Source organism: Quercus robur, chromosome 9 (assembly GCF_932294415.1).
Source record: "Quercus robur chromosome 9, dhQueRobu3.1, whole genome shotgun sequence".
In the NCBI taxonomy this organism is placed as follows: Eukaryota; Viridiplantae; Streptophyta; class Magnoliopsida; order Fagales; family Fagaceae; genus Quercus; species Quercus robur.
Window position 1 is genome coordinate 52,889,751 of NC_065542.1, and position 18,910 is coordinate 52,908,660.

The 18,910-nt window shown below is 36.8% G+C and overlaps 1 protein-coding gene across 1 annotated transcript; it reads left to right on the forward strand.

The window, feature by feature from the left end:
- The first annotated feature begins 15,169 nt into the window (after positions 1–15,169).
- On the forward strand, positions 15,170–18,605 carry LOC126699059 (MDIS1-interacting receptor like kinase 2-like). The gene is made up of 2 exons (XM_050396615.1): positions 15,170–18,101; positions 18,186–18,605. The coding sequence occupies exons 1-2, from the start codon at positions 15,179–15,181 to the stop codon at positions 18,476–18,478; spliced, it is 3,216 nt and encodes a 1,071-aa protein (XP_050252572.1). The 5' UTR covers positions 15,170–15,178; the 3' UTR covers positions 18,479–18,605.
- Positions 18,606–18,910: the final 305 nt, after the last annotated feature.

Genomic DNA, 18,910 nt, shown 5'->3' on the forward strand with positions numbered 1-18,910 from the left:
GAGGATAAACAATATAACTACTCTAAGCCATAATCATTAAAACATAGCAGTAAAATGAAAGCTAAAAGAGTAGGGAAGAAGAATGTAAACACAAGATAACACGCTGATGTGTTATCGAAGAGAAAACCGAAGTACTCGGCATAAAACCTCTCCGCCGCTCTCCAAGCGATAAATCGATCCACTAGACAATCAGTTGGGATACATGAATAGCAAGAGATCCTCCAAGCCTAATCTACCCGATGCACCTGAGCCCTCCAAACTTCTACTCCAACAAGACTTCCCAGAATCGTGTCTTGTCTAGCTCTCCGGATCCCGCTATACGCCCAATTGCATCCGCCAAAGCTTGTCTTCTTCCAATGCTTCCCAACAGCATCAAAATCTCAGTTGACACTTAGTATGGGTGTGATAAGTGTTTGGGCTAGCAACCTCTCAAGGATATGAAAATGGAAAGGTAGGAGTTGAGGAAAAACCACAATGGATTGTATAGAGAAATATGGGTATAACAATCTCTAACTCTCAAGGTTTGTGGCTAGGGGTTTCTCTCAAAAGCACTCCTCAACATCTGTGGGTAATGTTGGTATATATAGTGTGGGTACAAATAGTGTGTATCAGATATGACAGTTCAGCAAAATAGAATGTTTCGCGGGTATCTCATGGGAAGGCCTTACCTGCAAGACACTCGCGAAAATTAGCTATCTCCATCCTGTACTAACTCTTTGCATTCCAATCATATACTGGGCACATGCATCACTTCGCGGGAAGCTTACTCGCAAGCTACCCACGAAAACAACTTTAGTCTTCAATTGCCTTGAGTCTTCACACTCTTTCCCTCACACACAACCCTTACAAATAAATCCCTCATAAAATACAGGTTGCATAAGATTAAACATAATTACAATTAAATTTGGCACGGAATTAAAGCCAATATAAACTAGTTGTAAATTACAACTTTACAGTCTCCATTAGGAAATTTAAGGTACTCGTCATGAAAAGCAAGCCCCTAAATTTAATGTATCTTGATTTTTTTTTCTTTGGACAGTAGTGTCTAATCTCCAAGTCAAGTAAACAATACAAGTTTAAACAGCTTTGTATGCAAGTTTGGCTCCATAAGAAGACATAGCGTGCGACTTGGCTTGTTTTACACGAAAATAGGATCCTTAGAATTTTAATTTGAAAAATTAAAATTATCCTAATCATAATTAAATTTGCTGAGATTTTATTTATTTGTTTAATAATGTGAGTGGTTTAAAATAACCATATATATGTTGAGGGGTGATTTAAAGACAAAGGACAGCAACATCTAATATCCAATACGCGTTATGTAATCTGCTAATATCTTTTCCACAAATCGTTTGCAGAAATTTTCAACAGTTTTATCTGTAACTTTGTCTCCATTAGGAAACTTAAGGTAGACGTCATGAAAAGGGGGCCCCTAAATTTATTATATCTTGATTTTTCTTCTTCGGACACCACTGTCTAATCTCCAAGTCATGGCCTTGTATGCAAGTTTGGCTCCATAAGCTTGCGACTTTGCATGTTTTACACGAAAATAGGATCCTCAGAATTTTCCCTTTAAAAAAAAAAAAAAAAAAATTATCCTAATTATAGTTAAATGTGCTGAGATTTTATATATTTGTTTAATAATGTGAGTGGTTTAAAATACCCACATATATGTTGAGAGGTGGTTTAAAGCAAAGGACAGCAACATCTAATATCCAATACACGTTATGTAATCTGCTAATATCTTTTCCACAAATCGTTTGCAGAAATTTTCAACAGTTTTATCTGTAACTTTGTCTCCATTAGGAAACTTAAGGTAGTCGTCATGAAAAGGGGGCCCGTAAATTTATTATATCTTGATTTTTCTTCTTCGGACACCACTGTCTAATCTCCAAGTCATGGCCTTGTATGCAAGTTTGGCTCCATAAGCTTGCGACTTTGCATGTTTTACACGAAAATAGGATCCTTAGAATTTTCCTTTTTAAAAAAAAAAAAAAAAAACAAAATTATCCTAATTATAGTTAAATGTGCTGAGATTTTATATATTTGTTTAATAATGTGAGTGGTTTAAAATAACCATATATATGTTGAGTGGTGATTTAAAGACAAAGGACAGCAACATCTAATATCCAATACGCGTTATGTAATCTGCTAATATCTTTTCCACAAATCGTTTGCAGAAATTTTCAACAGTTTTATCTGTAACTTTGTCCCCATTAGGAAACTTAAGGTAGTCGTCATGAAAAGAGGGCCCCTAAATTTATTGTATCTTGATTTTTCTTCTTCAGACACTGTTGTCTAATCTCCAAGTCAAGTAAACAATGCAAGTTTAGACGGCCCTGTATGCAAGTTTGGCTCCATAAAGCATGCAACTTGGCGTGTTTTACACGAAAATAGGATCCTTAGAATTTTTTTTTTTTTTTTTGAAAACAAAATTGTCCTAATTATAATTAAATGTGCTGAGATTTTATTTCTTTGTTTAATAATGTGAGTGGTTTAAAATACCCGTATATGTTGAGAGGTGGTTTAAAGACAAAGGACAGCAACATCTAATATCCAATACGCATTATGTAATCTGCTAATATCTTTTCCACAAATTGTTTGCAGAAATTTTCAACAATTTTATCTGTAACTTTGTCTCCATTAGGAAACTTAAGGTAGTCGTCATGAAAAGAGGGCCCCTAAATTTATTGTATCTTGATTTTTCTTCTTTGGACAGTGCTGTCTAATCTCCAAGTTAAATAAACCATGCAAGTTTAAATGGCCCTGTATGTAAGTTTGACTCCATAAGAATTAAGAAGACTTAGTGTGTTTTACACGAAAATAGTTCCTTAAAATTATCCTTGAACTCCATGCGAAGACCTTTACCAGAAATTAGTTGAAGACATTAAAACGACGGCCCTGTATGCAAGCTTGACTCCATAAGAAGACTTAGCCACTTAGCATGGTCCACACGAAAATAGGGTCCTTGGAATATCCTAATTATAATTATCTGTGCTGAGATTTTATTTATTTATTTAATAATACGAGTGGTTAAAAATATCCACATGACAAGAAGTATATCACTCAGTATCAGTAAAAGGTTAAATGATTGTATGTAACTGACTCCATGATGGATGGAATTTATAAAGATTAATCATTATTAAAACATAAAGAGGGTTCTGTTGGTCTCTAATGTGAATGACAACGCATTAGAGTAGGTGAAAGTTCAAAAACGTGTATAAACACCTTTGAACGTTTAGACCCTCAAATTACAACTTAACAAATTCAAGCAATATGTCAAACAACTAGTGTGCGGAAACTTAACATATGCTATAATATGGAATTGGTAAAAACTATCTAAGCCAAAACAAAATATAATCCACAGCAGATAATAAAAAGGCAAAGATAGAGAGGAAGGAAGATACAAACACAAAGACAACACGCAATGTGTTATCGAAGAGGAAACCGAAGCCCTCGGCGTAAAACCTCTCCGCCGCCCTCCAAGCGGTAAACAATCCACTAGAAAATACAGTTGGGATACATGGACAGCAATAGACCCTCCAAGCCTAATCTACCCAGTGCACCTAAGCCCTCCAAGCTTCTTGCTCCAACGAGGTTACGCCGAACCTTTTTCTTTTCTAACTTCCCGGATTCCGCTACTAGACCGTAGCATCAACCAATGAAGATTGGTTCCTTCCTAACTGCTTCCCAGAAATCCAAACAACTGTCTCACAGTGATGATGATGGTGAGACCCAGGTTTGATATAATGCCTCTCAAGGATTTGACAATGGAGAGGAAGAGAGTTGAGGAATTTGAAGAGACTCTAATGTATAGATTGTGGGTGAATCAATCTGGTTTTTCTTTAAGGTTTCTCTCTCAAAATTCTCTCTGGAAGCTCCCTCACAATCGTGGGTAAAAGGGGTATTTATACTGGAGTGGGAGAGGAATGTGAAACGTCAGGTTTAACAAAACAGGGGTGGCTCGCGGCTTGACCTCGCGGCTTGACTAAGTCGCGAGATCCAGTCGTGAGATAACCGTATGGCCAGTTGTCCTGTTTTGTCCTGTAGTGCTCCAGCTTGCATGACTGTTCACCTTCCAGCATGCTTGGCACGTGTACTGCGTCTTGCGGCTTGCAGCCGCAAGTCACCCGCGAGGCCCAGCCGCGAGTTTCTGTTTTCTTGCACACTCTTGAGCAATCTTCACTCTATCTCACTCACTACCCTTACATCAAACCCACCTAAATATAGGGTTACTAAATGCTGAATTACAAGCAAATTTGACACGGAATAAAGCCAATTAGATGGTTGAATAAATTCAACCTTACAATCTCCCCCTTTGGCTATTCCGTGACAAAACCCTAAAACAGACTCTAGACTTAACATGTGAGTTGGGAACAGTTGAACAAAACTCACTCACACCTAACTCTAGAAGCTGTGAAGCACTTGAATCATATGAACATAATACTACTGAAACACAACAATACATCATGATCATTGTAAGCAGAAAATTATAAAATGCATATGAAACAGGCAATATGTGATCAAGCAAAGATGGAGTTAAGAAACAAACCATGGCTTGATCAACCAAGTGAACACCACAAGGTAGTGATCACAGTGCTCATTCACACTTGGAATGAACACAAGGACATACAAGTTAACAAGCACAAGGCAAGACACTTGTATGTTCAACACTCAACCAATGCATAGTACACAAGGTATATGCATCTAGGAACAATCCTACAAGGGCACAAGAGTGACAGTACATAAATCAAAATGTAAGACATTTATCATTAAAGTACTGATTTCAACATAGCATAAAGGCTGCAATAAGCAAGGTACATACCATAAAGCCTACAAACTATGCATAAAACATTAACCCTAAAAGCTTACAAAAGCACATGGGTACAAACACAAAACATCCTGAATAACATCATCAAAATATATTAAAGTTTAAACCAAGAGTATAGATTAAGAGTTAGAAACAACTATACACCAAAAACACAGTGTATCAAACCCATAAAAACATTAAATAGTCCAACAAACATAAACCTAAACCTATGAGTTTAGAGGATAAGACTAAAAACAAAAGTATGACAAAAGTATGTGTGTACTCCCCCTATCACTATGCACACTTCCCTTTGAAACTTTCTCCCCCTTACTGAATGCTCTCCCCTTTTTTGTCACGAATAGCTAAAGGCTCTCGTCCAATTTTTGTTAAATAGCATCTAGCTGATTCTCCATAGTCTCGAGACGCATTTGGACATGGTTGTTTGTGGAGTAGAGAAGTGCCACAAGCTCATCAATGCGTTTCTGAATATGCTCAAGTACACTGCCGACTCTATCAGTATGAGGAGCAGTCTGTGAAGTTTCAAGAACAGCACGTGAAGTAGATGTGGTATGTGCAGGTGTCTCTGATTCAGGGGCAGATGGAGTAACCGGAGAGATGTGGGCATTCCTTGGTGATTTAGAGGAGTGACTTCTGCTAGCTTGAAGAGTGAACAAGGAAATAGGACGTTGACGAGTCAACATTTTTCCATCTGCAGGAGGAATAATGCCTTCACGAAGAATGAGCTTCATGATGAGACTGCAAAATGGAATAATTCCTCGAGCTGCAGTTTGACACGCGGTCTTCCTCAAGGTGTAGTAGATGTGAGCACATATATCAATGGAGGCTCCTGTAATAAGGTCACAAAGGAATAGAGCTCTCCTAAGATTGATAAATGTAGTGTTGGACAGTGGGTAGAGATTGGTGAACATGATCAACTTCAGTGTGGTCAGCTCTAGTGCAAACTTTGCGGTGCTGATGGATGTTCCTGCACTGGATACTTCATGATCGGATCCTAGAATTTGTAGAATTTCTCCAACTTCTGGAGTTCGTTCATCGTAAGGAGTTAGATTCACATTCTGAGGTCTGGTGATGCCGAGAAGATCTGCGATGGAGTCTGGGGAAACGCTAAACTCTGTTCCTCTGACCCAGAAAATGAGTTGAACTCCAAGATCAGTTGCATTGGAGAAGCATTCTTTGATCAGCTCATCCATTGGATCATCAAAGTTCCCGAACAAGTTTGCCCAATCTCGTTTCTCAAAGATTCGAGGGATAAAAGTGGTCCCTAAAGTGTTAAACTCTACCACCCGTTCCACGATAGTAGTTGACTTGTCAAAAATGTTTGAGTAGACGTGTGAGTTAAGCGGAAGTCTGAACCTATCCTCATTGGGGTCTTGAGATGCCTGAGATGATAGTTGAGTTCTTTTAGCAACTGGTGTTGCTGGTTCGTCAGCAACAATGTCTTTACCCCTGGAAGATCGACGAGACATCTGCAAGAGAACAGGCCCACAGCAAAGAACCAAATAACAGTACCACACAAGATAAATGTCAACAAGATTCAGTGCAAAAAAAATTTTCAATACATAAATACAAACTGAAGATAGTGCAGACCCAACCAAACTTCCAACAATACAAAGGAGCACAAAAAGACAGGTGCAACAAAATGGTGATAGTGCACAAAGGCATAGATAGACAAAACAACTAACAAAACTGTCAATGAGACAGGTTATCCTGACCATGATATGCAAACAGATACAGCATTCGAACATTTAGAGCAGATATTATAAAACACTCCACAAGAGATATGAACATGGGAAAATATTTCACCATGAAGTAACAAATCATCCAAACTAGAGCACATGGTTGAGAGACACACATTATGATATCATAAAAACTCAGTAACCAATATCGAAATCCAACATCAATACTCAAGCAAGTGAAATGAGCAAGTCAAATAAACACCAAACCCAATTAAGAAAAGATTTTCAAACCCAACAACAGGCAAATATCAGAACAATGAAAAACACATTGTGACCACTCAACATGAAAATAGATGAGAACAATAGCAAACGTAACAGGCCATACCCATCACACAAAGAGAGAAATGTTTCTAACACAATATCAATCCAAACGGTAAAAGAAATATCCATGAAATAGGTGAAATGAGATTGAGAAATCAAAACCCATACCTTTTCTTGATGATTTGGACAGGAAATGAAGCACCAATGAGATTTGAAAATGGATTCACGGAGTGTTTGGGAAGGAGATAGTTTAAAGAGAAGATGAACAGTCACAAATGTTCGAGGGAAAACTGAAAAAGATTTAAAAACTGCTCCTATTTCTGCCAAACACGCGTTTTTCGTGACTTGATTAAGTCGCCACACAGTCACCAGTTCAAGCCGCCAAAACACTCAAGGACGAAAATTTGAAAAAATTTTCTAAGTGTTTTTCGCGACTGGAAGGTCTACCCGCGAGTGAGTCGCGAGCTAAGCCGCGAAAATCTCTAAGTAACCCTCGCGACTGGACCTTCCACTCGCGAACAAGTCGCCAAAAATGACCCGCGAAGACGCGACTGAGGCACGCGACTTGACATACCCGCGACTGAGCCGCCAAAACAGGGCAAAACTGGATTTTTGAAATTTTCAGATTTTTCAAACAAAATACTTTCCAAAAACACCTAAAACACTCAAAAATCTTTTTGTGCTTGATTTAACAAAGATTGAGCATATGAAAACACATTTCATCAAGTACAATCACACAAATGAATATGACATTTATTGAACATAAACTTGTGTGTTGTGTGTGGATATCAACAATGAGGTAGTCCTTCGTCTAATGTGAAACTTCAATGATCAATTCAACCAAGGCATACACAATTAGCACTAGATCATGTGACCCATCTCCATTATAGAAATATGTATATATGACCTCCCACACAACTTGATAACATAACTTGGAGCTTAACATTTGACTCCACTTTCAATCATAACATTTGATCTTTTTGATCTTTTGAGGCAATCATCTCTCATTGTGAGAGTGATATATGACATTTCACTTTAAAGAACAAGCCTTTGGCTTTTTGAATAAACATTCACTTTAATATAAGGTCACTTACCCTTTTTCCTAGTCAAATACTAGAATGTGCGACAGGCTTTTGTAGCTCAATATCTCTTTTCATTTAGAGATTTACATTTAGTGAGCTCTTTTTAGACACAAGTCTATGCATGTCTCAAGATCAACAAAACCATTCACTAATCATTCATGACAAGTTTGAAGATCTATTTACAACAATCACATAGATTTCAAGATTTTTCCCACAGTGATATGAGTGCATGAAAACAAGCAATGCTCGAAAATGCACAAAGCCATTAGCACAAAGGTACAAGGCAAAACAAGTTTTGAGACAAAAACTCAACAAAGTCAATCAAGCTTTTTGATTTTCTAATTTTTTTTAATGTGATTTTTGGATTTTTGACACAAGAAACAAAAAGATTGATAAGACAAAATTATAAATATGCACAAGTAGACAAGCAAACAACCAACAGCAAAAACAGCAAGCAAAACAAACAAACATTGTCACAAAGCATAGGAAGTATTAATGCATGGACATGTTGTAATGCTTATGCATGAGTACCTTTTTTCACCCACACGTCACTTGCGTTTGGGGTGATTTCCTTATAGGATTGGGTACGGGAGTTAGGGCTTTCAAACCTTCGTGAGAAGCTTTCCAAGCAGTTGGTGAATGCACCAATCATCTTCATCACGTTCATCATTCCGGGATCACCATTCTGATCTTTAGATTGATCACCTGCCCAATTTCTTCTATCATTTCTAGGTCCTCCTGACCTTTGAGGAGTTGCACTATTCTTTACTCTCAGCTTTTGGCAATTTGGTCGAGTATGCCCTTGAAGTCCGCAATAATGACACACATAAGTTGCTCTAGGACCTCTTTGTGGTCGTGGGCGTGACTTGGCACGAGATTCAGACCTGCCCACAGATTGATTATGGGGATTCAACATCCGTTGATTCACCACATTCTTCTTCTCCTCCATCTTGAGCTTCTCATCAGTAAGGTCAGCTACAACTGGATCTTTGGCCTTTACAAACTTCACTTCTTTAGTGACATTTCCAGATGAACTACCTCATCCGGTATATCCCAATCCAGATTTGTCTGAAAAGCTCTTTTGAGATAAGATAACATCATCTAGCTTCTTGGTGGTGACCCTCTTTATTTTAGCATTTGCTTGCACAACCTCATTCTCAAGAAATCTCACTTTTGTGTAAGCTTCGGACAGCTCACCATTCAATGTTTCTATCTCACATTTGGCCTCCCTATATCGGATTAGGAGACTTTTGTAGTCCTCCTCTGCCTTCTTCATTTTTCTCACAGCAACTTTGGCCACCCTTGTGTACTCACCCGACTTCTCCAAGAGTGAGTTATAATTCTCTTGAAGATTTGTTGTGCTTTCATCTTCTTCAGCATCTGATTCTTCAACAATTCCTAGTGATTCATCATCACTATGTTCTCCAAGGTCTCGTACAAGCAGATTCAACTCATCTGAAGACTCAACATGAGCAATAGTCATAAAAGCCGAATAGTTCCCCTCTCCATCACAGCTCTCTTCAGATTCTGAGTCAGACGAATCCGAGTCACTTAAAGTTGTGGCATACACTTTACCTTTCGATTTCAAATAATTCGGACATTCCTTCTTAAAGTGTCCATGCCCGTTACATTCAAAACAAGTGACACCTTGTGTGGGTTGAGATTCTTTTCCATCTTTCTTTTTGAATTCCCTTTTCTCCCTTCCAGAACTTTGGAATTTTCTTTTATCATCAAATTTGCCATTATTTTTGAATTTCAAGAACTTTCTGAAATTTTTGACAAGGTATGCAACATCTTTGTCAACCACATCTTCTCCCGATGAGTCTTGATCTTCCATCTTCTCATTAATGGTCTTTAGAGCAAGTGATTTACTCTTCCGTTGATTGGGCAACAACATCTCATAAGTCTGCAGAGAACCAACCAGCTCCTGTACTTTGATGTCATCAAGGTCCTTGCTCTCTTCAATTGCTGTCACTTTAGCACGAAAACTTTCCGGCAATGATCGAAGGATCTTCCTTACAATCTTTGAATCCTCCGTTTTCTCCCCCAAGTTGAACTTACTGACAACCACCTCATTTAGCTTCCCATAGAAAGAGTCAAAAGACTCATCCTCACTCATTTTGAGCTCCTCAAACCGAGTGGTCAGCATTTGTAACTTGATGTCTTTCACTTTCTTCGTGCCTTCATAGGTGGTTTCCAAAATCTCCCATGCTTCTTTGGCAATGGTAATATGAGAAATCCTGTGAAATTCATCTGGAGACACACCACAGAAAATAGCATTGAGTGCTTTACTGTTAGCATTAGATGCAGCAAGTGCTGCCTTATCCCAAGTGGATTTGGCTGCCTCAGGTCTGGTCCAGCCAATCTCAACAGCATCCCAAACGGATTCATCAATAGAACACAGAAAAGCTCTCATGCGAACCTTCCAAAAAGCATAATTACTACCATCAAAATATGGAGGTGCATTTAGGGATTGAGACCTATCCATCTCAAAAGGGAGTCAAGGATCACACAATGGTAATGAAACCAATAGTAGTGTACCTGCTCTGATACCAATTGAAAGTTCAAAAACGTGTATAAACACCTTTGAACGTTTAGACCCCCAAATTACAACTTAACCAATTCAAGCAATATGTCAAACAACTAGTGTGCGGAAACTTAACATATGCTATAATATGGAATTGGTAAAAACTATCTAAGCCGAAACAAAATATAATCCACAGCAGATAATAAAAAGGCAAAGATAGAGAGGAATGAAGATGCAAACACAAAGACAACACGCGATGTGTTATCGAAGAGGAAACCGAAGCCCTCGGCGTAAAACCTCTCCGCCGCCCTCCAAGCGGTAAACAATCCACTAGAAAATACAGTTGGGATACATGGACAACAATAAACCCTCCAAGCCTAATCTACCCAGTGCACCTAAGCCCTCAAAGCTTCTTGCTCCAACGAGGTTGCGCCGAACCTTTTTCTTTTCTAGCTTCCCGAATTCCGCTACTAGACTGTAGCATCAACCAATGAAGATTGGTTCCTTCCTAACTGCTTCCCAGAAATCCAAACAGCTGTCTCACAGTGATGATGATGGTGAGAACCAAGTTTGGTATAATGCCTCTCAAGGATTTGACAATGGAGAGGAAGAGAGTTGAGGAATTTGAAGAGACTCTAATATATAGATTGTGGGTGAATCAATCTGGTTTTTCTTTAGGGTTTCTCTCTCAAAATTCTCTCTGGAAGCTCCTTCATAATCGTGGGTAAAAGGGGTATTTATACTGGAGTAGGAGAGGAATGTGAAACATCAGGTTTAACAAAACAGGGGTGGCTCGCGGCTTGACCTCGCGGCTTGACTAAGTCGCGAGATCCAGTCGCGAGATAACCGTATGGCCAGTTGTCCTGTTTTGTCCTGTAGTGTTCCAGCTTGCATGACTGTTCACCTTCCAGCATGCTTGGCACGTGTGCTGCGTCTGGCGGCTTGCAGCTGCGAGTCACCCGCGAGGCCCAGCCGCGAGTCTCTGTTTTCTTGCACACTCTTGAGCAATCTTCACTCTATCTCACTCACTACCCTTACATCAAACCCACCTAAATACAAGGTTACTAAATGCTGAATTACAAGCAAATTTGGCAAGGAATAAAGCCAATTAGATGGTTGAATAAATTCAACCTTACAGTAGGAATCACAAACATATGGACTTCTGATTGTATTGAAAAATTCCAAGGGATTGGTTTAGTGATTTCTAAAGTTTCATAAGATTTATGAGATCTTAAATTTGAAAGCCCTTTCCAGAATCTTGAGGCTACCCCTATAGAATTCCTCCTTGTAATAACTTACTGTTTGTGGGATGGGGGACTGCATACACCCAAGGTAATAGTCAGATATTCGAAGAGGTCTAGAGGCTGGTTGGATGACCTGTTTCCGTAACTCAATTCTCAGTTTCCATAACTCATAACTCAAAAATGGTAGGACCCATAGCTCAATATCTGTTTGGCATACGATCACTCTGTTTTCATAACTCTGTTTCCATCACTTAATTCTCTTATTTTTGAGTTATGAGTTATGAAAACTGAAAACACATTTTAACTGTTTTTAGTTTCCATAACTCATAATTCAATGACATTTTCGTAAATAACACTATATGGAGGGACCCATTGTCAGTCAAAGTTGCAACTTTTGACCATCTTTTTTTTTTCCTTCACTAAGTTCGGTGGGTGCATTCATGTTTTTTTTTTTTTTTTTTTTTTACACTAGTGGCTTCTTCACGTTCTTCACTGGGTTCAGTTCTTTGTCTTTTCTTTTCTTTTTCCTTTTTTCCATTTTTTTTTTCACTGGGTTCTTTTTTTGGCTGGGTTTTTCTGGGTTCAATTTTTTTTTTTTTTTTTTTTTTTTTTTTTTTTTTTGGTTTCAATGAGTTTGGGTACTGAAAAAAAAAAAGAAAAGAAAAAAAAAAGTTGCACCGAGTGACAGTTATGGGACCCACAAATAGTGTGAAAAATATTTAGTGATGGTGCCAAACAGGTGTGAAAAATTAAGTGATGAGTGATGAGTTATGAGTGATGAGTGATGAAAATTAAGTGACGAAAATTGAGTGATAAAAAAATTCATCCAAACAGCCTTTTAGTCACCTCATTTGTTTAAAAAAAAAAAGGTTTTAGGGAGAAAATTTTATAGATGTCCAATTGAATAACCATTAGTATTTATAAGTATTAAATTACCGATTGTCCCAAAATTTTAAGCTAATGGGATATGGTAGATTTAATCACGTGAGGAACCACCACACAACCTTGGTGCGATGGTCACTCGATCCACAAGTATAAGTATTTACGAGGTGTGGGGGGCAAGAGCCGGGGTTCAAATCTTCAGGAGAGAGCTTCACACACATATACACTTAAACTAAGTTAGAGTAGAATTTCTATCTTGTATAAAAAAAAAAAAAAAAAAAATCACGTGAGAATTTAAATAGGGTAGAGTGGAGGAGATAATTATCAAACTTAAGACCTTTTGCTCTAATACCATATTAAATTATCAATTGTTTCAAAAACTTAAACTATTAAGATATGATAAATTTAATCATTTACACTTCGTTTGTTTCGATGGAAAACAATGTGTAATGATAGTTTTCCTTGTTTTAGCATCAGAAAAAATGAGTTAAAGGAAAACTATCTTTGGTCAACATAAAAAGTATGGCTAATTTTTAGAGATTGTCTTCCACTAATTCTTTTTGGAAAACAACTCTATCTCACAGCAAGCTAAATAAGTGAAGTTAGAAGATTGTTTTTCAACTCTTTTAAGATTGCTACCAAACATTAGAAAATGAGATAGTTTTATAGAAAACACTTTTTGAAAAATGACTCATTTTCTAGAAAATACTATTACCGAAACATACAGAGCATTAACCACCCAATTCTAACAATAGTCAGTAACATACTCCTTAAGAACAAGCATACATGAACAAATATACTTATTCCAATTTTCGAGAGTTATGTCCTTTCCCAAAAACAATTTAATTACTAATTCTTTTATAGAATAACAAATCCTACGAATTTGAAGTAACAGTATCTACCAAGTGGGTGTCGTTACACATTTACCATATTATGGTATGTTGCAATATTCAAGTGTGAGCAGTGTAGTTGGTTAAATAGTGAAATCCTACATTGTATATTAATGAGAAGAAAGAATGATTAATATAATATAGTTAAACTCATATCCATTGGGTTAAAGACTTTGGGATTAAGTGTGTCTTTATATGTTATATTGATTTAAAAAGAAAAATATACTTTTGAATGTTTTAAATCATTGTAGGCTACGTTAAACATGAATTACTTGAATTAACACAACTATTTTTCAATTTAGCTAATTATATGTGATACAACTAATTGTAGAAACTCATTTGGAAATATAATTGATAAGTTATTCAAATTTAACATACTTAATAGAAGCGAGTTACTTTTGATCAATATTTGCTTTTTTGCTTTGAAGAGAAATAACTGAAGTATTGTGTCATTCTTTCACTTCATTATCTTTCTTCATTTCTTTATGTTTTCTAATATGATGTGTGTATATATAGGTTTCAGTCTCGCTAAATATTTGTTGAAGGATTTTTACTATTAATTATTGAAATCAATATATATACACTTATAGGTGTAGTGTATCAAAAGTATTTTTCATATTTATCATTCATATTTGTTTTGCAATTTTCATTAAGTTACACCATAAAATACATGTTTGTGATATCTGCCAATCTTAATGCGTGGGTAGTCTTAATCTAGTACTTTGTAATATATGATTCAACCGTGTTCATCATAGCAACTACCAGTCCATTTTAAGGGAAAGGAAGCAAAATTAGTAGCCGCTCAATTGTTGTAAATTTTTAAATTAAAAAAAAAATTGTTGTAAATTAATGTGTACACAATTAAATTGATTTATTTAAAAAATATATTTTTGCTGAATAATTTAACTGATGTTGCAGCCGTGGAAAGGCCATTAGTTTCATTGATTAAAAACTGTCAAATGGCAATGTTGTGCATTGGACAAGGGTGAAGTAAGCGAAAGACCTAGATACTTTATTGTTGTACATCAATGTGATCTATACTATTGAAATGATGTCATAGCCAATTATCAATGAGAATGGTCAATTAACAATGTTGATTATGAAATGATTATGTTTGTACAAAGCTCAACTTTAGTGATTCCCTAATGTTGTGGTTTACGAAAGTACTATCGACTTCAGTTTGTTTTTCATTATTATTATATTTTTTTGGGTACGAGTAGGTACATTCTTTTTAAATATTTTTTGGGATTGTGCTAATTATTCATTTATTTGGATTAAAAAAAGTATGTGGTTTTTTTGTTTGTGGATAAAAAAGGTAAAATGACATTAATTAATTAATAGTATAATGCCTGGTCATTGCGCGGGTACAAGTCTAGCATTGGAAAATTCAAAATTGTGCACCCCATGTAGAGAAAAAGACGTGATATTCAGAGAGTCAAAGTCATTTGCTTGACAATGCATGCAAAAAAGTACATTATTTGCATTTAAAATAAAAAATAAAAAAGTTAGTGTGAAAGTTCCAGCTACCATCTGACATTTCGTGAAGAATAGTCCAATTCCATATTTGTCTTTAATCTGAAAGAAAGAAATAAATAACTACGTATTTGTTGTACCCATTGACGACGAAAATTGATGTGCAAGAAATTAATGGGGTAGCTTAAACATATTATAAATATATATTGTTTTTGAGAAACAGCTTAGACATATTAAGATAGAGTTTTGAATATGGTTTCAACTTGTAAAACAAAGACCACTACAATGTCTAGCTTAAAAAAAGTATTTTCGGTCCTTCTTACAGCCGCCTTGGCCGTGTTACATTCCTCATTGGATGTTGCTTCTCTTTCTGTGAATGAAGAGGCAGAGGCAAATGCTCTTCTCAATTGGAAAGCCAGTCTTCAAAATGAAACCCAGTCACACTTGCCTTCGTGGACTCTCCATCCAAATAATGCTACCAATTCTTCGAGTAATCAAAATAAAAGCTCCATCCCATGCAGTTGGTACGGCATTTCATGCAACCAAGCAGGAAGTGTTATTAGATTAAACCTGACTAACTCAGGCTTGAAAGGTACACTCCATGAATTTTCATTCTCATCTCTTCCCAACCTTACATTTGTTGATCTCAGCAGGAATGAACTCTTTGGTACAATCCCTGTTGAAATTAGCAACCTGTCCAAACTTATATATCTTGATCTATCTTCCAATAACTTATCGGGGGAAATCCCACCACAGATTGGCTTACTGACCAATCTTGAGTTGCTGGACCTAGATAAAAATCAGCTAAATGGATCGATTCCTTGGGAAATAGGTCAGTTGAAATCTCTCAGTGAGCTTTTATTGCATGCCAACTTCCTCCATGGCTGCATTCCAGCTTCATTAGGTAATTTGAGCTACCTGACTTACTTATGTCTCAACAATAATTTCATTGTGTGTACCATTCCTGCATCTTTAGGTAATTTAAGCAACTTGGCTTATTTGTACCTCCAATGTAATCAACTTTCTGGTTCCATTCCTTCAGAAATTGGAAATCTCTCCAATTTAGTTAAATTTGACATATCAAACAATAATCTTAAAGGCCTCATCCCATCTACTATTGGAAACATAGAGAAGCTAACCATGTTGCATATGTATAATAATCATCTGTCTGGCTTTGTTCCCCAAGAAATAGGAAATTTGAAGTCTCTTATCTATTTAAGCCTTCATACAAATAATCTTTCTGGTTCGATTCCCACATCACTAGGTGCTCTAAGCAACCTAACTATTTTACACATGTACAACAATCAACTTTCGGGTACCATTCCTGAAGAATTAGGAAACCTGAAGTCCATAAAGGATCTTGAACTGAGTAGAAATAAGTTGACTGGTACTGTTCCAAATTCCTTGGGTAAGTTGAGCAACTTAGAACTTTTATTCCTTCGTGATAACCAACTTTTTGGTCTCATTCCGCAAGAGATCGGAAATCTAATGAACTTGAGTGAGTTGCAGCTGGATACCAACCACTTCATTGGGTTTTTGCCTCAAAACTTATGCCAAAGTGGATCTCTCCAATACTTTAGTGCAGACAACAACAATCTCACAGGTCCAATACCCAAAACCTTGAGAAACTGCACGGGCTTAATTAGAGTCCGCCTTGAAAGAAACCAACTCTTTGGAAATATATCCGAAGATTTTGGCGTCTACGAAAACCTGCAATTCATGGACCTAAGTTACAATAGATTTTATGGTGAAATCTCACAAAATTGGAGCAGGTGCGCACAACTGACAAGCCTAGGGATTGCTGGGAACAATATCACTGGTGGCATACCGCTAGAAATTGGAGACTTCGCTCAACTCCAATTGCTTGATCTTTCTTCAAATCAATTGGTTGGGGAGCTTCCAATGGAATTTGGAAAGTTGACTTCTTTGCAGAAGTTAATGTTGAATGGAAATAAACTTTCTGGTGGTATACCCTTAGGTCTTGGCTCATTTGTAAATCTTGAGTATCTAGATCTATCCACTAATAGATTTGGCAAGTCAATCCCTACATATATAGGAAACCTTTCGAAACTACATTACTTGAATCTGAGCAACAACAAGTTCAACCTCAACATTCCAATCCAAATTTGTGAATTAAATCACTTGTCCCAGTTAGACTTGAGCCATAACTCACTCAGAGGAGAGATTCCTTCACAAATCAACGATATGCAAAGCTTGGAGCTGTTGAATGTCTCCCACAATAACCTCTCTGGTTTTATTCCAACTACTTTTGAAAAGATGCATGGCTTGTTGTATGTCAATATATCCTACAATGAGTTAGAGGGTCCTCTTCCCAATAGCACAGCTTTTCAAGAGGCTCACATAGAAGCATTACAAGGTAATAAAGGGCTCTGTGGAAACGTTACAGGATTGCAACCCTGTAGGGTAGGGCATATTTCAAAAAAGGGAAATAAAATCATTTTCTTTATCATTTTCCCTCTTTTGGGAACACTTTCACTTGTATTGGTATTCTTTGGAATTTTCTTCTTTGCAAAAAGAAAATGGCAAAATCCACATACAAGCCAAACAAATGACGTGGTCGAGGAAAAAGTGTTTACAATATCATCTTTTGATGGAAGAGCAATGTACCAAGAAATCATTGACGCAACCCAAAATTTTGATGCTAATTTTTGCATTGGAAAGGGGGGATATGGAACTATCTATAAAGCCAACCTAATATCAGGAAACATAGTTGCGGTCAAGAAACTACAATCCTTGCATGATGGTGAGATTGCACAGCAAAAGGAGTTCTTAAATGAGATAAGGGCATTAACAGAATTACGGCATCGAAATATTGTTAAATTTCATGGTTTTTGTTCACATCCACAACACTCGTTTTTGATTTATGAGTACCTTGAAAGGGGTAGCTTGGCCACAATTTTGACCAATGATGAAGGAGCTAAAGAGTTGGATTGGAATAAGAGGGATAATATCATTAAAGGTGTTGCTCATGCTTTGTCATACTTGCACCATGATTGCTCACCACCAATTGTTCACAGGGACATATCAAGTAAAAATGTTTTGTTGGATCTAGAGTACGAGGCTCATGTTTCAGACTTTGGCACAGCTAAGCTTCTTAATCAAGACTCATCCAATTGGACTTCATTTGCCGGCACATATGGATATGTTGCACCAGGTAATGTACTTATTTGTTCAATCAATATAGAACATAGATCATATGCCTACATTGGTGTAATATTTTTTTTTTTTTTTTTGGTAGAGCTTGCTTATACAATGAAGATAACTGAGAAGTGTGACGTTTTTAGTTTTGGAGTTTTGGCTATTGAAGTGATCAAAGGAAGGCATCCTGGTGAAATCATCTCCATTCTATCTGCTTCATCAATAGAGGAGAATTTATCGTTGAATGATTTGTTAGACATACGCCTTCCACCTCCCACTCTTGAGATTGAGAATCAATTGATACTCATCATAAAGCTTGCAATTGCATGCTTGCATGCTAATCCAAAATCTAGACCAACAATGCACATGGTCTCTCAGGAGTTATCAAGATGAATTGCACTTTCCTAGAGCCATCCACAGTCTTACTAGAACAAGCAAGGATATGAATTATATAGGACACTATTCTGTTGAATTTATGCTGCTGAAGGCAATTGTTTGTTTAAAGATTATGTTTTTTTTTTCTTTTCTTTTTTTTTTTTTTGATGAACTGTTTTAATTGCAACTATCAATAAATTACTACTATGAAGATACTTGTTTGATTGGCCATTTTGGTATGCATTATAAAGGTTTCGAATGTAATAAAATTGAGATTTGCACGTATTACAGTGATCTTTGGTTTTAGCCATTTATATTCCAACGGAGGCCCATGAAAACATAATGATTTTTTTTTTTTTGGTTATAGAATAGCCCTGTTATCAAAATCAGATATTTGGAGGCAAGGTCAATATCCCTTCCATGCCAATTGTCAATGATGGTAACTATTCT